This window comes from Heliangelus exortis, chromosome 9, assembly GCF_036169615.1.
Source record: "Heliangelus exortis chromosome 9, bHelExo1.hap1, whole genome shotgun sequence".
Lineage (NCBI taxonomy): Eukaryota > Metazoa > Chordata > Aves > Apodiformes > Trochilidae > Heliangelus > Heliangelus exortis.
The window spans coordinates 7,196,657-7,215,591 of NC_092430.1; the positions used below are offsets into that span (position 1 = coordinate 7,196,657).

Below are 18,935 nucleotides of genomic sequence, written 5' to 3' on the forward strand. Positions count from 1 at the left end.
TGAGGGTGGAAGGGGTGATGCTGGTGTGCTCTGCTGTGCCGGGCTTTCTGAGAAGCGGTGTGCTGCTGGTCCTCAGAGAAGTGTTAAGCTGACCTCCTTTTGGCTCTTTAGAGACCAGAGGGAATTTTTCTTTCCTATTTGTTGCTAGAATTTGTAGTCAAAAGGTAGTTTTGAACACAAATAACTGGCAGCAGTGGCCGTCTTGATGAATGCTTATTTAGACTCCTCATATAGGGTGTGTTTATTAGTGTCCCTTTCAGCTACTGTAGTTTGAGTTCAGTCCCTTTTTAATACTAAGTCCATGAAACTAGAACTTCGACCACTGGAATGGGGACTCTGCAGCACTTCAGGTGGTATATTTGTGCTCAGACTAGAGACATTTTTATGTTGTTTCCATTGAGGCCTCACACCTACTTCTGCAGTGCTTTTCAATTTACTTGGATGTTCTGGTTGAGAAAACAAGTGTATTTTCAATTACCTGGTTGTACATTAGGTACAATAGGTGCCCTTACAGAGGGAAACTCATAAGTTTTGGTACTCATCCCAAATGGTGAGCTAGTGTTCAGATGAAGATAAAATAATTTAAGAATTTGGGCTTCTACTACTAGAAATTGCAATAAAGATTAGAATTATGAGGTAGATAGATATGTGATAATTGTGATTGTTTCATGAGAGGGAGCTAATCTAATGTTTTTCAGAGTTCTTTGAAGGTGATAACGTGTGAGAGTAAGTGCAATCCACTAGTTTTTGACAGTCTGAATACTTCAGAGAACCTTACAAAAGCACTTGTACCAAAAATCTTACCCACCATTAAAGCTGGGCAGCTTAGAGAACGTTTTAAAAGGCAGGCAACATAAACCAGAAGCAAATGGTTGGATTTTAAATTGCAAAAAGATCCCTAATAGGATCTGGACTGGCATCAACTCTGCTGAATACGTTAATGATGAACAGAAAAAGAAAGCAAAGTAAAAATTTGTAAAATTTCAAAGTGAATAAATCTAAATGTGACTCCAAGGAGAGTTGTCAAGGAGTCCTTCAGTAGTTAGCAACTGGGTAATCAAGTGGTAGGTAAAATCGAGTGATGTTATGTGCCAGTTATGCATAGGGAATGACAGGGGAGAAGGCAACAAATCTGCTTGTACATAGTATGTGTGAACAGTTCCTGTGCACGATGGGCTATTGTCACCTGGAAAGAGATCCTAGAGGCATTCTGCATATTATGAAAATATCAATAATGAGTGATCCAACGGGTGAATATGGTGGGAATTGAAACAAAATAGGAAACCCGTTTGTTATTGCGACCAGCTTGTATCTTGAGTACTGTGTGCTCGTCTGTCCATACCTGTCTTCCTATACCCCTTCTCCCCAGCAGTAAAAATTAGTATATAAATACTAAAATAAATAAATACAAAAATTTAACAGGCTGGATAAGAAGGAAAGTATGGCTTCTTGCATAAGGAAGGAACACAGAAATCTGGGTCGGACCAATGGTCCATGTAGCTCTGTCTTGCAGTCTTCCATAATGACAACCTTGGCTAAGGGAAGATGTGGAAACTGGGTAAACTTGTGGCATGATCCCTCTCCTTTCTGTTACTCTACGTAGCTTATTTAATCTGGGTGATCCCTTAGCCTCTAATCATCCGGGTTCTAGTGACTTAGCCAGATGTATATGTATTCAGTAACTCTTAATAGTCTCCTAAACTCTCTGGTTATCTTATGTGGAGCTGTGTAAGCTTTTTGCATCTTGAGCACACGGCAGCTCACTCATGTGTTATGTGACAAACCACCTCTGGTTTGTTTTGGCTTAATTCTTTAGCCTGGAAAAGAAATAACTGTAGAGAATATCTAAAAAATATTTATGCATTCATAAATGGCACAGAAAGAGTGATGATGGAAGGCCTTGTGTCAAATCTGTCAAATGTGAAGTGCTCTAGTGAAATACCAGGTTTAGCTGTATGTTTATTAAAATGACAAAAGGTAAGAGAAGTGAACTTGTGACTTTGCATATAATGAACTATGGTAAGAGACACAGTATAACTTCCATATAATAAAATGTCAAGTAATTTTGAAGAGCACTGAAGCTGCTTATAGGAGTTGAAGCAAGGACTGCGGGACTGGTTTGTCTGGTCATATAAGGTGAATTTCATTTCCACTTCACCTCTATGAATAAGATTAAAATAAAGTTTGGAAATACTGCTCTCTAAATTAATTGATATTCTGTTTCTCACATGTGTTTTCCATTACCAACTAAATGCTTAAAATAGTTCCAGGAGACTAAAACCAAATTTTTGTCAGACACATTTTATAAAACAGTTTCAACAACTTAAAATGGAAACAGCTTAAAATGGATTATTATAAGTAAGCCTAAAAACTGTCCTCTGTAAAGATTAGACCATAGCAGAATGCTAGCTATTGCTCGATGGTGGAATTAATTCTACCTTTTTCCTTGAGCTGAATATGAGCATCTGTTCATATTTAGGTAACCTTTAGGAAGCTGTACGTGTTGGTATCCTTATAGCTATACTATATATCCTTATAACTATAGATCCTATGCTGATCTTTCATTCAGAACTGGTCATGACAATTTTACTGCTGAGGAAAAGCAGCAATTATTTTGCCTTTTGTCTGTCTATATAAAGTAGAGACAGACCACCAGAAGAAATCAAACCTATCAAAAGTGCTTCAGGATAGCAAGGGAAGCAAATAAATGCCTCTTGCTGAGTAATTTTAATATCTGCTTGATTAGACACAAATTCATGTGAGTTATGCTAACAGTTTGGCACTGATCAAGTTATTGATGTGGTCTCTGAAACAGGAATGTTATCCTGAAAATGGGTAAAAATTGGTACTGCTACAATTGCTCATTTACCTTTGCAGTGGTTCACATCAAGTGAGTTTTGTCATGGCAAAATTACCCTTCCTGGTTTGCTTCCTCTCTATATATATTATATAGATGCACATCTATCTATATCATGTATTTATAGCCTAAACTTTTGGCAACTTGACACCAGCCTGCTCTGTCTTGTTTCTGCATGGATTTGGAGACCGATGCTTTATGGAATCACTGAATCATTTCGGTTGGAAAGGACCTTTAGGATCACTGCATCCAACTCTTAACCCAACGCTACCAAAGCCACCACCAAACCATGTCCCTGAGCACCACATCCACCTGTCTTGTGTAATATATCCTCAAAGTCAAAGGCAAGAGGTGACAAAAGCTGCCTCTTGCAGCAGGTTGCTGAATGCAACTGCTGCTGGGGCAGATTTGGTCTCAGTTGGCTGGTTGTGGAATATAATTGCTGCTGAATTTGAAGGCAGGGAACAAAGTATCAGTTTTTCGGCAGTCACTGAAGTTGGTGTGACTGTTGCAGATCTTCTCCTCCCCCAAAGTACCATGAACAAATAGCTCCTGTCCCAGTCAAACTACTAGCAACACATCCACTATCTAAAAAATATGGACTATAAGAAGAAAAAAGCATTCATTTTTAACTTCTGTCTTTTTTCTTAACCCTGAGAAGTTTATTGAAAATGATACTGCATTTTAAGAAAAATTGGTTATGGATATCTTGAATCAGTCAGGGAGACTCTTATTTCATTTTTTATTTCATTCAGTAAGAGACTTATTTGAACTTTGTAGTGTAATTGACTCACATTCAAATGGACATCAGCATATTTTTTTTTAATCCTGTAAGAAACATGGACAATAGACAAGAAAGCTTTTTGTATGAGAATATTTTATCAGATGCTTATTTTTGTTGGTGTGCATTCATGTACTTTTTAAAAGAAATTTTAAAAGCATTTGTTGCATAAGCTCTTAGTGCAAATTTTTACTTGCTATTAATTTTTATTACAAAAATCCTTTGCCTAGAGAGCTACTGTATTAGAAACACAGGCTTCATTATTTCACTCCTTTCTTGACATTGCCTCATTATAAAGAAACATTTTGTGGAGAAAATGGGTTCTCTCTGTCTTGCTTTAGGTGGCTACAATTAGCTGTAGAGTTAACCATGGCCAAGTGCTCATAGAAAGTTCATAAGGCAAGGGAAAAACCTTGGCACTTCTTTAGTCGGAGAGCTTGTGTTGGGCTGAGGCCAAACTAAACAGCAGTCCCTCTCTGGGTGCAAGATTTGCATCTCTCTCTTCAGCTCTTGGGGTTCCTTGGGATTTATATCCTTGCCTGGGGTCTGCCTGCAGGCACTATGGCTCCCATTATGGGATGGAACAAATATATATGAAGAGGAGAAAAAAAATGTCTCTTGTTTGACTTTTTTAGAGAGACATTTAACTGTGCTTCCATTGACAAACAGTTCCTGGAGCTGAGCAATTAGAGAGGATAAATGTTGAAAAATGTGTGAGCGAATCCATACATTTCCATCACAGTTTAAAAGTGTAAGATTTTAAAGTATGTGTAAACAAAGTGGTAAGCCAAATATCCTCTTTAAAGCATACTATATTATTGGAATGCTTATTTTTCTAAAAATCACTCTTGAGCCTTGCTTATTTGTTTGCTTTTGTTTAGAAAAGCTTAGAAACATTTTATTTGGAAAACTCCGCATCAACTCCTAAATCAGATTTCTTCCACTCTCTCTGTACATCTCCATATCAATAAGGGTATAAATAAATGAAAGCAACATTCTCAAGCTTGGAAGAGCCACTCTCTATCTTTATCAGAGATGAGGTTGCCCTCTGTATGCAGCTGTCTTGCACCCATTCCTGCATGGTTCCCTCCTTGCCGAGTGCTCCATCAGCCCAAAACTGCATCATGGTTTAGGTGTTTGTGATCTGGGAGAAAAAATATGAGAAAGCTCTCCCAGTTGACATCCTTAGGGGCCAGGAAGAACTGCTGGTTAGAAGGATAATATGAACTGGCAGTAAATTGTAAGTTTTAATAATGAGGCTAATTTATTACCCTTTATCAGGGGGTATGCAGTGTTTTCCCCCTACTTTCAAGCTGTTTTTTTTTTTAAGCTCAGTGACCTTGATTGCAATGTATCCCATGTATTTGATATGATGAGGAGATTGGAGGGTGAGACTTCGGCTGTCACCGGGGTTAGAATTGGTTGATTTTTATTCTTCTGGCTGAAGAGGAGCTGCTGAGACTCATTCAGTCTCAACAGAAGTAAATGCTGATTTGGGTTTGTGCTGCACAGCCAGGGCACCTGCTCCACTCCTGATTTTTCAGTGGTAGCACAAATGAGTCCTATGAAAATGCACCCTTGGAATCACTTGTGTAGTTTGTAGCTATAGCAGCCAAGGTCACTCGCCTGTGGCTGCTCAGAGCAGGTTTAGAACTCCGAAAAGTACCATAATGTGGCCACTGCGTTGGAAAACCAGATGGAAAACCAGGGTGGGATGGGTTCCTTCAGCTCTGGGGCACAGCAAGGCAGCCACGGGCCTTTCCCTCCCTGTGAGACCTGGAAGTTAAAGGTTTTCAGGAACATATGTTGCAGAGTAACTTTTAATACTGGGTGATTTACATTGGCTGGATAAGGCACGAAAAATGTGACAGATTTTTTGGTATTCAAAGCCTCTGAGGCTCTGGAGTAGTTCATGGCTGGGTGAGTGGCAGCTGCTGGGCTCAAGGTGGACTGCTGGCATCAGGCTCATCTCCTACAGTCCCAGCACAGTATTCTTTTTTCCCTGTATTAAATACACCATTCCTTTTAGAGAGCAGCTAATGGGATTATGGATATTTAATGTTATCTCTGCATCAATAATGCAATATGGGCCACATAAAGAATTGACTATTTATTTTTTGTTTGTTTGTTTGGGCTGGGAGTTGAGAAGATAATTTAACTCTTGGCAGTTTATAGTAATTCCTGTTTGATGTAGAGTCTAGTCATGAACTTGAAGTCACATTCAGAAGCAAGGAAGCAAATCAACAGAATTTATAATTACTCTGGATGACTCCCTAAATTATAGCTGTATAGTAAAATCAATATCCCCCGGAGCAAAGCAAGTTGAACAGCAAAGACAGGTTAGTGTTTAGAGTATACTGATTGGGTTGCTATGCTAAATAGGTTGCAATGTCAGTATTTTATCCTGTCTAGAAACAAAGATTTTTGGCTGGGTTTTTGTTGTGTTTTGTTTTTTTCTCTTCTGCATGAGGTAGCCTGTGAGAAGAATTGTTAATTTCCCCCTGTGCTATTTCCATGGCTGTCTCCTTCAGTCAGAGAAAATCAGTGCTGTTGTTTGCTGGTGCCAAGTTTGCTGTGTCCTTTGAGAGGATCAGTGGAGTTCCCGAAGCTGCCTTTAGAAAGAAGGAATAACCTGAGCTTGCCTCTGCCTTTGCAGATGGGAAGGAAATGCCGTGACTTAGCACAAACAATCCGAGTCAGGAGCTTGTTCTAAAGTAGATGGTGATCCCACAGGGCTGCAGACAGCCTCGGGGATGTTTGCTGCTTGGAGATAAGCAATCAGCAGACTTTATAAGCTGTAGTTTTGGGTGACTAAACTTCCCCAGAAGGCTGATAGTAAACTTGTAATTCAGTATTCAAAATTTCAGGAATCTGGATTTTGTATGCACGAGTTAAGGTATACCTGCTTAGTTGCTTGGTTTTTGTTTTGTTTTGTTTTTTACAGTGGGCATAAGTATTGAAAAAAAAAAAAAGTACTGATGTATTAATTTCTGAGGTTTTTGTTGGTTTTTTTTTTTTTTTCTTTTGCACATTTTAAGGGTATGTTCAAACGTGGCAAATGTATTTGAGGAAATGATGTGCAAGAACTGGAGTTTTTCCCATGTTATTAGACTTTTTCTTTAAACTAGAAAAATGTTTTGGATGATACTCTTGCTTGTCTCCAAACTACTGGTACTAGAAGCTTTCTGGTTGAGATACAATATCCTGTGTACCAAATACTTAAACATATTATTGTCATTGTTAATTTATACCTTTAAGACAAATCCCTCTGGTTGTTGATATTCCTAACATAAATTGTATAGCCATAAAGGATAAGATTTAGAGATGTGGTCTTCACCTGAAATGGCTGATGAGAGGCCCTTTGGGTACTTGTTAACTTCAATTTATTAACTTTGATAAATCTTTTTCTTAGACTTAACCCTTGTTTACTAAACCCTTGTTTACTTGCCACTTCAGTTCCTTACACTGTGAAGGAAAATGTCTTCATGAAATATTTTCTTTGATAGTTCTAGGCTGACTGAGGCAATGTTCATTTAACAAATCTGCAGTTGTCACTGTCAGTAAGATTCCTACGACTGATGAAAACTGAATATAGCTTTGTCCAGCAAAACATTGGGCCAAGAAGATAAAGAGTTGAGAAAAAAATAATTATGTTGTTTCTACCCAGCAGGTCATTATGGAATGTTTGAGATAAACACTAAGTATGTGTTTAAAATCCCATTTTGTTGATGGAAGGTGTGCTTCATGTAGCAGTTCCAGATTAAATATCTTGCTTCTGTCTTTATTTTATATGGCAAGTTGATAAAGATGAGATGTCTGTTCCTTGTTGTTTTCTAGTATTTGCTAAGTAGTTCTGCAAGCTGGCAAAAGGGAAACTAAGAAATGAGGCATTTTAAAAATCTGCCCACATCTGTCATTCATTTTGAGAGAAGTTGGTTTTGGGAGGCTAAATCTTGATGGGGTAGCTTAGCAGCTCTGTTTTGACTTCAGACCTTAAATCATAAACAAGAAAACTTGATAACTGAAGAACCATTCAGTCAATATGGATGTGTTGGATGTCTTTTACATAGCACACAATATTGGGTTTTTTTGTTTTGTTTTTTTTTTTAAGATGTTAGTTCCATGTGATGCTGCAGACTACTTCCAAGTCTCCAAGCTGAACACACTCATGCCATGGCTGTGTACTGAACACCAATCCCAGTTCAGGACATCATCTCTTTTTAGAAATTTTTCAAATGTGTGCCTAAATTGAAGCCACTGGCATGAAGGCACATGCTTACCTCTGCTTGAGGACTTCCCCATGCCTGACCCAAATCCATAGAAAGAGACCAACAGTGGCAGAAGCTGGCAAGGTGCAGGTCTTACTGAGCCACCTGATTCATTGGTGCTGATGGGGCTTATGAAAGACTCTCTCTTTTGTTGATGCACCATATGTTAGGATAATCAGCTGTGGTAATAAACTGACTTAAAACCAGCACACAGCCCCACCGGTTGATGCTGATAGAAATGAGAGGCCAGCATGCAATGACTACACTTGACCTCTTTGACATTAGTATGTGCTAATGAGAACTTTCATCACTGACACAAAGAGGAGAGATGCTTTTTGCCTTCAGACTTGCTGAGCTGACAATCTCTCAGGCTGTGCTATTAGCCCACCATTTGCTCATATTTTGTTGGCAAATCTGCACAGTCTAGATAGTTGATGTAAAAAGTCCAGGGTTTTTTTCTACTAACACTTCATCCTCCTGTGACGTATTTATGTATATGATCACTGACTTTTAATTTTGTGTTTTCTGTTCAATGTGCACAACAAGGGGCCAGGCACTTTGGGACATTAGCCCTTGGTGAGCATGCAGGTACTGTGCCTCAAAATAAAAGCCTGTTCATTGGTAGGTTTACATACATTGAAATACATATATAAATACATATACATATATTGAAATCTTCAAAATTATAAATTTTCTGGGACTTTTTGGGGGGTCATTTCAGACATGGGTAGAGGCTTATATTGTGGTGTATTTTAAATACAGAGCAAGATCTTTGTAGCTCAGCTCCCCTGTGGCAGGAGATGGAAGGGACCCTTGCTTCCCACCAGCTGTCACTGCCTTCATCTTCCTTTTAGTGATTTCAGCTGAGGGGGAAAAAAGAATGAGTCATCCATCAGCTTATTGTAAGGCAGCATAGACAGCTGTAAATATATCCTGTCTGGAGATCTGATTTCAGTAATCAGCACAAAATAACCACTGACATCAGACAGGGTAGTGCTGAGCCCATCTCACTGGAAAAAACCTGGGGGGAGGGAAGGGATTAAAGGTGCTGAAATAGCTACGGGTAATAGCTCTTCTTCTTTAGACCCTGTGTTCCTGTGGTGTCTGTTGCCTTCACAAACTAAATGGAAATTATGTACTTGTAGGCTGTTGCTCTGGGCTCCTATCTTAATACAGTTTTCTTTCTAAAAAATAATAATAATAAAAATCTGAACATGAGAGTACAGAGATTTCTGTGCCTGGGGCTAAACTTGTGGCGTGGGGAACGCATTTCTCAGAGTGCATTTCTTAATTGTAGACATCTTGGGTTTGAAGTCTTGAATTTAGCTTTCCAAACGCTGGAGAAGGCTGTGGCTGAAAAAGGATGTGGACTAAATTTTTCTGAGCATGGCCTTTTGTATTTCTGTGGTTAAAGGCTCATGAACTCCATGTCTCCATTTGAACCTGGAAATCAGTTGAAGTGTGTGAAGTGAACCAGTTTCCCCTGCATACCTGAGGTTTGTTTATTTGTGCTGCTTAATTCTACCAAGGTGTTAAAGCAATATAGTTGCTTCCAAAGGCAAATGAGAAACATGGCCAAAAGCAGGGAACAGCAGAAAGGCTTGACATTATTATTATTATATTCTGCAAAATAGCCATATAGACAATAAATATCCAGGAGACTGTACTCTGTCAGGTGACTTATGGGCAGCTGTAGCTTTCCTTCAGGAATAGTATGTTAGCAGTGTGACTGTTAATTAAAGCCCTTTTTTCTTTCTGAAACTGCTAGTGTGGTTAGGATCACTCCAGGATAACTCTGTCCAAAACAGCAATTACAATTGATATATTTGCTTAATTTCATAATCTGTTAAATATGTGCATAGAGTAAATTAAGGGGTTTGCATTCATTTGAAAAAAGCTAATTTGTAATGCCTCATGCAAATCAGCTCCTTAGCAAAAAGCCCCAGGGAGAACATATATCTTTTTTTTTTTTTTTTTTTTCCTTGCCTTTATCAAATGGATCTGCAGATTGGAAGCTTTCACAGTACAGAACAGAAGAAGCAGGTTACCTCTCTGCTTTGTGTATGGAAATGGTATTTAAGAAATTATTGGAACCCTGATGTCTGGATTTGCTGCTTTGAAATGGAAAGTGGTTGCAAAACAAAGATGTCGCTTTTACACTGGTCTCTGATAGTCTTGCTTGTGCTGCTACAGTAGGAAGAAGTGTAAGATACTAAAACAACAAAACCACCAAATCCTCTTTTTTCCTTTCAGCCCAGCTATATGTAGTCCACGTTCAAAGAGCTGCTGCTTCTGTCAAAGACTTCTCAAATTAACATAAAAATCTGTAATTCTGCTAAAGAAATGTTTAAAATGTTTACATCAAATGTACTCACAGTAGGATCCACAGAGGGAGGCCTGGGAGAGGGGAGCTTGATAATCCTGCCTGGCTTGTGGTTCCCAGGGCTCCCCCTGACTTCCCAAGCTCCTGAGGCTTGGGCCCCACATCCTGTATGTGGTTCCAGACAAGCAGGAGAGGTCCTAGGCTGAGGGTTTAAATGCTTAATGCCCTGGAAATACTTAGTGTCTGCTTGGGAGCGTATATGAGTTAAGCAATACTATTTTTTTTTTCCTCCCCCTGTTTTCCTCCAAGGTTTTGGACCCTAGTTTTATAAAATGTAATTTTTTGTATTTTGACATGTGCATTCCTCCCTGAAACAGGAGGAGGAATGAAGTGCCCTGATGTACACGCTGTTGCTGGGGACAAAATACAGGTGGCTGGGGACAAAATACAGGTGGCTACAGCCAACATGTTGCTGCCAATTAAAGAACATCAGTGAACTTGAACCCATCAGTGGACTAATCCTTTCTCATACATAAAATACAAATAATGAATGGTAAATGAAAACTTCTCTCTTCTGACTATTTTTCACGCATTAAGGATTCAAAAATAAGATGAGGATGATTATTGTATGTGTTCTGAGGAGAGAGATTCACCAGTTTAATGCTGAATCATCCTCTTGGGAATCTTTTCAACTTTAATGTAGCTGAAAGGAAGCGAACATACTTGTTTTGTGCAGTACAGCACAGTATGATATCTTTCTCTGAGGGTTTAGAATTCAACATGAATTTTGTTATTTAGTTTTAAAAAGTTATTTAGATGTTTATAAATAAGCAGCACCAACCAGACTGTTCTTGGAATTAGAATGTGAAAAATGGATGTGCTTTCCCAGAGGGAATTCTGGACAAGCACTTTGAAGTTTATTCTTTGTGCAGTTACCTAATTTTTTTTGAATGACATGAAAGGCTGCCAACTTCTCTGCTGGTTCAGAAGCAGCTGATTGTGTTGGCAGTCTCTGCTGCAGAGGTATCTGTGTCTTGGGTGAGTGGCTTGAAATGAATTACTGCAGTGTTTATGGGGCAGAATCCAGGAAGCCACTGCAGAATAGTTTTTAGAGTGCAATGGTCTCCCTTTTCAAGTAAAATCACACAAAATAGAAACATGTTTCTTATACCTGTAATTAAGAAATTTCAGTGGGATGTGTGGTGAGCACATCTTACTTGTAAGAAATGTTATAACCAGGTGGGGATTCCAAGTTTATTATTGCTCTATGTTGCCCTGTAATTCATCCCTCTGCTTGAGCTGTTGGTACAAGTGGTGTGGTGAGGGCTTTGTGTAGCACTTGATGGAATTGGTATTCTTTGATCAGTGTCTGATTTAATTCTGAAAAAGCTTTGACTTGGATGCTACTAAGTTTATTGAAGATAATGGAGAATATGTAAAACATTACTGTAAATAGTAGTATGCAGTCTGAAACATTCCATTTCTTATTCTTCTTTGGGGGGCTGAGAGGACTGTTTTACTGTATTATGGTCTATTTATTGTTTTGAAAAGCTGTGTATGAGTTGCAGTTAGAAGCACAGCAGAACGTGTGGATGTCTGATTCCTAGAGGTGTCATGTGGGAGGGAATCCTGCTCTCAGTGGTATCAGTAGGGTTTGCAGCAGGTGCTGTGGACTTGTCTGAAGGGTACTTCCATTTGGTATTTCTCTGGCTCTGGGCCTGGCGTCTCCTCTTCCTTGAGGGCATGCTGCCCTTTTCTGTAATGTTTCCAACCTTTTAGTTTCAGCTGGTTTAGCTCCACATATTTGGAGTAGTGGGTATATGCTAGGTCTCCAGGTGTGTTGTCATAACTGTGGGTAACTTTCATCCTACTGATAACCAAGGAAACAAGTTCAGAAACTTAAAATTGTATCGCCCTGCAACTGAAAAAAAGAGAAAATATCAGATTAGGAGGTTTTTAAACACGTCTCTTTTAGCTTCATTTCTCCTTCATTAAAAACCAATTTATAACCATAAGATTTTTATTGTTAAATTTGCATTTAATCATTGTAGTTTTTGAAATTTATGACTAGACAGTTTGCATTAAAATGTCTATTGTTTGATTTGATATCATTGTGCAATCCTGTGCATGCAATATATGTATTTAGTAATGGATTTGGATTTTTATAGTATTGCAAAATAGTATTTGCTTCAGTAGTAGAGCTATGCCCAACAAAATGCTTTCCTATAGGTACATAATACAGAGTGATAGAGGTTTTACATAATTTGTGTTCTGTTTTTTTTTTTTTTTCTATTAAAATGCAGTGCTTAACATAGTACCAACAAAGCCTGATAGTGATCAGGATGTTTTTGCAGCACGTTTGCAGAGAGAAATAAAGCTAGTGAAATGCAAGAGACGAAGAAGCAGGTGGAGGCTGAGCAGATGAGGTGTGCTGGTTCCAGGGAGAGGGCAGTTCTTGTGGACTGGGTCTATCCCTGGCTACTTGTGATCCGAGATGGTAAAAGCCTGTTGGCATATGGCTGCAGACTATCAAGAGTTATTTCTTAAAACTCTGGAATGAGGGGATGAGGAGAAGGAATCCAGTCCAAGCTGCATGTGTATCTGTGGATAATGGCCGTCAGGCCGACAATCTCGGAGAATAAATTTGGTTTTTGTGAACAAGCACCTGTTGCTTTTTATGGATGTGATAATCCTGGAGCAGCTGCTGGTCAGGACTAGAAGTATCAGCAGCTCTCTAGCCCCCATGTTAGCACAATGTGTTTAAGACCCCATATGTGGACTCACTGATCTGCTTTATGATAAGCACGGGAGACACCTGTGCAGTGAGGAATGACAAATGCAAAGTTACAGAAGGCTCCTTGTTGCAACTCAGCGTAAGTTTCTTTGCCCACTTAGGGAGGCACCATTAGTTGTCTGCAGCTGTTAAATGCTATGGGTCCCTGCTTGCTTTGCTGTGATGCTCCAGCACCTCCCATGCTGCCCCTGGCACTGCCTACTTCTGTCTTTCCCTCCTAGCCTCTCAAAAGCACAGAAAAATCCCACAGTTTTTTAAAATGACTAAATGAAACATGCATATTTTAGTTTTTTAATATGATATTTAAAATGTCACAGCACAGGACATTTCACAGCCTCCTATTGTTGCAGGTTGTGCTGCTGCTTTTATGCACTGGCAGAAAGGCAATCATGACTTCAGGAGGTCGTGATTTAACAGGGGGCTTGGAATCCTGGTGGCACTGATGAGTTCTTCAAAACCTATTTTTAGACTAGAAACACTATGGAAAGACTGACACTGTGGTCTTTTGGGGATAAGCCTTTTTCCATCTTTGTCTTTATGCATGCCCAATGGCTGTTTTGTTTGCAGAATGATTGCATAAAAAGAGGAAAAATTCAAATCTACAACATTTTAAGCTTTTATTAATTCTAATAAAAGCAAGGAATTATTTCTGCATAGGCATGGGGAGCATGCTTCTGAAACAAGTAATTTTTTTTCCTTTATCTTTTTTTCCTCCTCTTTGTAAAATGCCTTAAGATGATGTTCTGAAGGTGAAATTATCCCTACAAGGGTTTGCAACCGCCTGTTAATGTAACTTGTAAAAACTTACATGGCTGCTCTGTTTTGATCATTTTGTTTGAAAAAACTGGACTGATGGGATCCATCAGCTGAGATCAGCTTCTCTTGTTCACTGCTCCTGAGCTGGTGGTAACATCTCTGCTGCTGCAGTTTGCCTGCTTTTCCTGGGAGCTGATACTTGGCCACCTGAGGGAAGCTGGAGTTAGGGGATGCTGCTCATACAGCCACAGCACCGTGGTCTGTCTCTTCCATTCCTCTGCCTGAGCAGAGGTCTAAAAGTGTGCACATGGCATATGTAAGAGTGCAAATGTAATTTTTTGTAAGTGAAAGATCAAGGGGTCCCACATTATGATTGACCACTGCCTTTTTTATGTGCCTTTTGAAGAAAATTCCATATATGCATCCAAGATCTATTGAAAATTTTTGAAGTGTAGGAGACTTTAGGCTCAATCAGGATATTTGTTTAATGCATTAGAAATCAGCTTTTAAAATCTACATTTGTTGCTGAGCTTCTTAGAGGCTGTGAGGAAGAAAAGACAGGGAGGACAGGAGCTGCCTGTTAGAAGGTAACAGCCTGTAGCACACAGAAGTAGCTCCTGAAGTGACCAAACACTTTCTCATGCTTCAGGTTAAAACACAAAAGGCAAATTTTAAATTTGGGCTTTTGTTGTTCTTAAGGCAACATTTGTCACAGTCAGGCAAGCCAGTGGCAGGGGCTGGTTCTGGATGCTGTGCAGTGCGTTCACACAGTGCCAACCCAGGGAAGCTGATAAATCTTGGTAACTCAGTGAGCAGTGGGTCAGCTCTCTGTACTTGTCAAAAGAATTAAAGATGTTTATGGCAAAGGATGTAATTGCAGTTTTTTCAGGGATGTAAAGCCATGCTATCAGTAGTAGTAATGTTTTTGTCATCCTGTGTTTACTTATTTTGGGTTTTGTTTGCAAACAGTCTAAAGAACTCATACTAGGTTGGACAGCAGTGTATATTGGGCTTTCAGGGTGTGATTTAAAGTTGATGGTGTGTCTAAATTACCTGTATTGCTTTGAAAATGGGGTGATCCACAATCTGTTCATTGATTTGGTTAGCAAGTGTCAACTGTCATAAATAAAATGGTAAATCTATTTAAATAGCTCAGGAATACCTAGCAGCTCCAGAAATAAGGACATTTCACTCATATTTTCAAATGGCAGATCTCTTGGTTGTGTTTCATGCAAGGGCTTGCTGACATGCAGATGTTGTAAGGCTCAGAGGAGGATCATTTATTGAACCTCAACATTAAATCAGAATTGTGAATGTTCCACTTGGAAGAACCAGGATCAGCATTCAGAAAAATCAGAGCAGTGTGTGGCATTCCTATGGAACCCTATGAAACCCCACAGGGTTTCCTTCCATGCTGGAGCATGTCAGTGACACTCACTCCAGAGGCCCCTTTCTTGATAAAGCAAGAGCTGGAAGCTGTTCCCTGTCCAGGTTTATCCCACAGGATGGGTTGTACCCTCATAGAGCTCTATACTATAGACTCTGGAATAGTCTCTGCTGCTGCTATCTCAAGGTGAAGAGTGTTTTTCATGGGAGTTTTCTGGTGTCCAAGGTCAGTTATTACTCTGAAGCATAAGCAGAAGGTGTTTAAGTACTGTTAGAAATAAAAAGCACGGTTTCTTCAGTCAAAGTTAGATGGAAATCTTTGATGTGGAAGTTTTCCATTATTACTCTTTTTTGAAATTCTGGCGAACTGCAGCATTTTTGTAACTTGGGATAGAATGTATTTTTTAGTTTTCCAAGATAAATCTTTTCTCATGGTATCAGAGTGATTGAAATAATACTTCGGAATGTGCATAGATGGGTAATTGTAAGCAATGCTCAGATGGTAGCAGCAGAAGATCAAGTAAGATTCCTAGATCAGAACATTACACAGTATGCAGTCTTGCAGGACTGATCTGTGTGTCATGTACTGCCCAGTAGAAGAACACCTGGCCTGGACAGAGAGAGGACATCTCTTGTTGGACAGAGCAAGGTTAACTGGTGGATGCATCTCCTGAGCTTGAGAAGTGACAGAAAGGTGAGGCCACTTATCAAACAACTTTCTAGAGCATTCTGTATGTTTGCCAGCAGAAGATAAGCCTTTGTCAGAAAGCATCTAATGTCATGAAAAGCAATGGAGTTCTTTTGCTGACTTCAGTAGCAGCAGATCAAGCCCCACTGTGTTTGTAGCAGCTGAGGCACCCTTCTCTGTCTCTCTTCCCAGCCTGGCAGCATCTGGTGAGCATCTGTGTGCTTTGGGCTGGAGCCACAACAATGAGGCTTTTGTTGCATCAAGCATTTTGGGAGAGGAGGAGGCTGTGTGAAAGTTAGTTTTGGGCAGTAGCTCATCATTGTTAGCATGTTTCTAACTGTGATGGTGCCTGCTTTCAGAGGTTTGGTTGTTTTGGGTTTTGTGTTTGGTTTTTTGTTTCTTTTTTTTTAATGGTTGTTTTTTCCAGAACTGGTGGTGGAAATGTCACATGACTGAGAGTGGGAACTGCATTGCCAGAGAACATTCTGCTGGTCACGATGCTGTCCCTGTCCTCCCCCAGTGTCCCTGCCTGTTCTAGGATAGCTGTCCGAGGGTTTTGTCCATTTACTTGTGAAGTTAATGTTTCTAGTGGAGGGGATACTTGTGGGTTCTATCTAAAAAGTGCCTTGGGTCAAGTTCTCATACTTTTAATACTCTTAAAGTTATCTTGGGACTATAATTTGTCCCCTTGTTTTGTTTTTTTTAATAAGATTCCTTTTTGTCTCTTTTCCATGCTGCATATTTTACTGCATTCTCATAGAACCCAATACTTCAGTAGTGCAGGTGCCTTTTCCTAGGATAACCTGGATAAACTCCAAGTCTTAAGGAACAAGTACATTTTTTAAGCTAGAAAGCAATTGAAAAAATAATGCTTTTGTAAGTACCACCAACTGTAGCATCTTGTTTCATATTTAAACTCTATTACTTCCATAAATAGACTAAAAAGCCAAAGATAAAGGATTTATTGCAAATATTTGAGTTCTGCAGGTCTGCTGTGTGTATGTGATGAAGCAGTTGGCTTCAGTTGGTTTATGGTGATTATTACAGAAGATATTGCAAGTAAGTTATTTGAGAGAGGTCACACTTGCTAATGAGTTCAAAGCACAGCTTTGTCATGGGATTTTATGTCCATAGAGGAGGGTGGGGATTTGTGTAAGGAAAGCAATGAGAAGGTCTGTGGTGGTGCTGTAATGCAGTAGTAATTCATCGACCTGGTGGCTAGTAAAGAAAGGGGGGGTTGTGGGCAGACTCTTGGCTATGTTTGACAGATGATAACTGGAGCTTTTCCATGCTTTTAGAAAAAAACAGGAGGTTTTTATTGAAAAATAACATTTTACTTTTATGGTCGTAGTTAGACTTCCATTCTGGCAGATCTGTCTGGAACAGCCAAGGGCATTTCTCTGTCCTCTGTTGTGCAGAACTGAAGAATCTTCTCACTTACCCTGACCTCAGAGTTGCTTTCAGCAGTAGAGGAAAGGAATCAGCAGGGAAGAGTGCAGCTAAATCACTTTTGGAAACTATGAAGCTGCAAATACCTGTGTCTTTGTCATGAGGTTCTGGAGGTGAAAGCCACTCCCCGGCCTGGAAAGCAGCATCTGGGGTTGGTGTGAGGCTGTGTCCTTCCTCCCTGTGTCTGTGTGGTGCAGGCTGGCGTGGGGCTGGCACAGGGAGCATCAGAGACCTTTGTGGGAAGGGTTATTTCACTCATAGTTTTTGCTTTTTAAGGAACCACTTGGAGTTCAGAGCACATCAAATACCACCAGTGATTTACAAAGCAAGCAAGGACCGGGATGAAACTTTCTGCCTCAGCTGGACTTTCTCTGGGGCATCTGGGTTGTACCAACCACCTCAGAAAACAGGGAGGATCCTCATGTGTTAAGCCGTGTGGAAAGGGTGAGGACAGAATGAGCAGAAGTAGGTCCCCCACCTCGCTTCACCAACAACATCCTCCCCTGGGTGGTGTGGTGGTTTTCAGGCCTCATGGAGAACAGGAGGTGACAAGTACCTACTGCAGCAGCTCTAACAGTAGGACAGTGGACACTGGGGTGGAGAACCAGCTCCTTTGGCAATGCTCTTGCATTGCTAAGCACAGCTTGACATCCATATTTGACTTGAGAGGTTTGCTGTCAGACACCACAGGGCAGACCAGCAGCTATTCAGATAGAGAAAGTCGTGGCCAAGATGGAGAATGATGAGCTTTAGGGGCCTGCCTAAAGCCATACAGAAAAGGAGATCTAGACAGTGGAGGAGGGGCATGCACAGCCAAAGCAGATAATGTGGGGGAGAGAGGAAAGGATCAATAGTTCATTAGATTTGTAGAGCAGAAGGAGGAAAGGATCAATAGTTGGTCACATCTGGAGACTCTGCTTGTGAGATGTAGTTCGTTAACACAAGACACTTTTAGTGGAATCATTGTTCCACATTTTGTGTTTAAACTTGTGCACATCATGTAACAACCTCATATCAGTATGTGTAAAAGAGTAAAGGAGAAGTAGAAATTAAGGGTAGTCAGCTTGTAAAGGTTGGTTTAAGGTAAAGGCACCACCCTAAATAGAGCTTGTTGACCAACACAAAATAATTCTATGAGGTTTTTCAGCCCTCCTTCACAAACACTACCTTAACCATGAATAGCATTGCTTAGAATTCTTCAGTTTTCAATTAGGATTTCAGTGAATGTGAGTTTTGTCTGCAAGAATTGGTGTTGTGGTTTTAATAGTTTGCAGCCCAAGTGAAATGTAAATACTGTATTATAACAGACAGATTTCAGACATGGGTGTGAAATTTTCTACAAAATGAGCTCACTTATTTAACATATGTGGGCTAGAAGAAATCTAGTCATGCAATTTCCATGATTATACTGTAGAGAAATAATAGCTACTGTAAATGTGTATTTTTAGAAAAAAAGATTGCAAACAAGCAGTATTAGTTTGGACTGGCACTTCACGGTGGATGTAAATAAATGAAAAGGGCTCCTTCTAATCCAAAGTAGCTGTTTTCTGTGGTTTTGTTAATTTAGAAGGCTGTGTATTGAGCAGTGTTAAATGCTGATGGTCTCATTAGGGCCCATGAAAGCAAGCTGTAT

At 39.8% G+C, this 18,935-nt stretch overlaps 1 protein-coding gene across 4 annotated transcripts in view; it reads left to right on the forward strand.

Annotated features, from left to right (window-relative positions):
* The window catches only part of SPSB4 (splA/ryanodine receptor domain and SOCS box containing 4), an 80,009-nt gene that overhangs the window by 37,877 nt on the left and 23,197 nt on the right, over positions 1 to 18,935 (forward strand). The window contains exon 3 of one of the 4 annotated variants that reach the window (XM_071751832.1): positions 15,763 to 15,859. The exons of the other annotated variants lie outside the window; for them this stretch is intronic. Within the exon in view, the coding sequence (XP_071607933.1) occupies positions 15,763 to 15,839 (77 nt within the window). The 3' untranslated portion in view covers positions 15,840 to 15,859. The remainder of the gene's footprint in view (positions 1 to 15,762; positions 15,860 to 18,935) is intronic. 4 annotated transcript variants of the gene reach the window in all.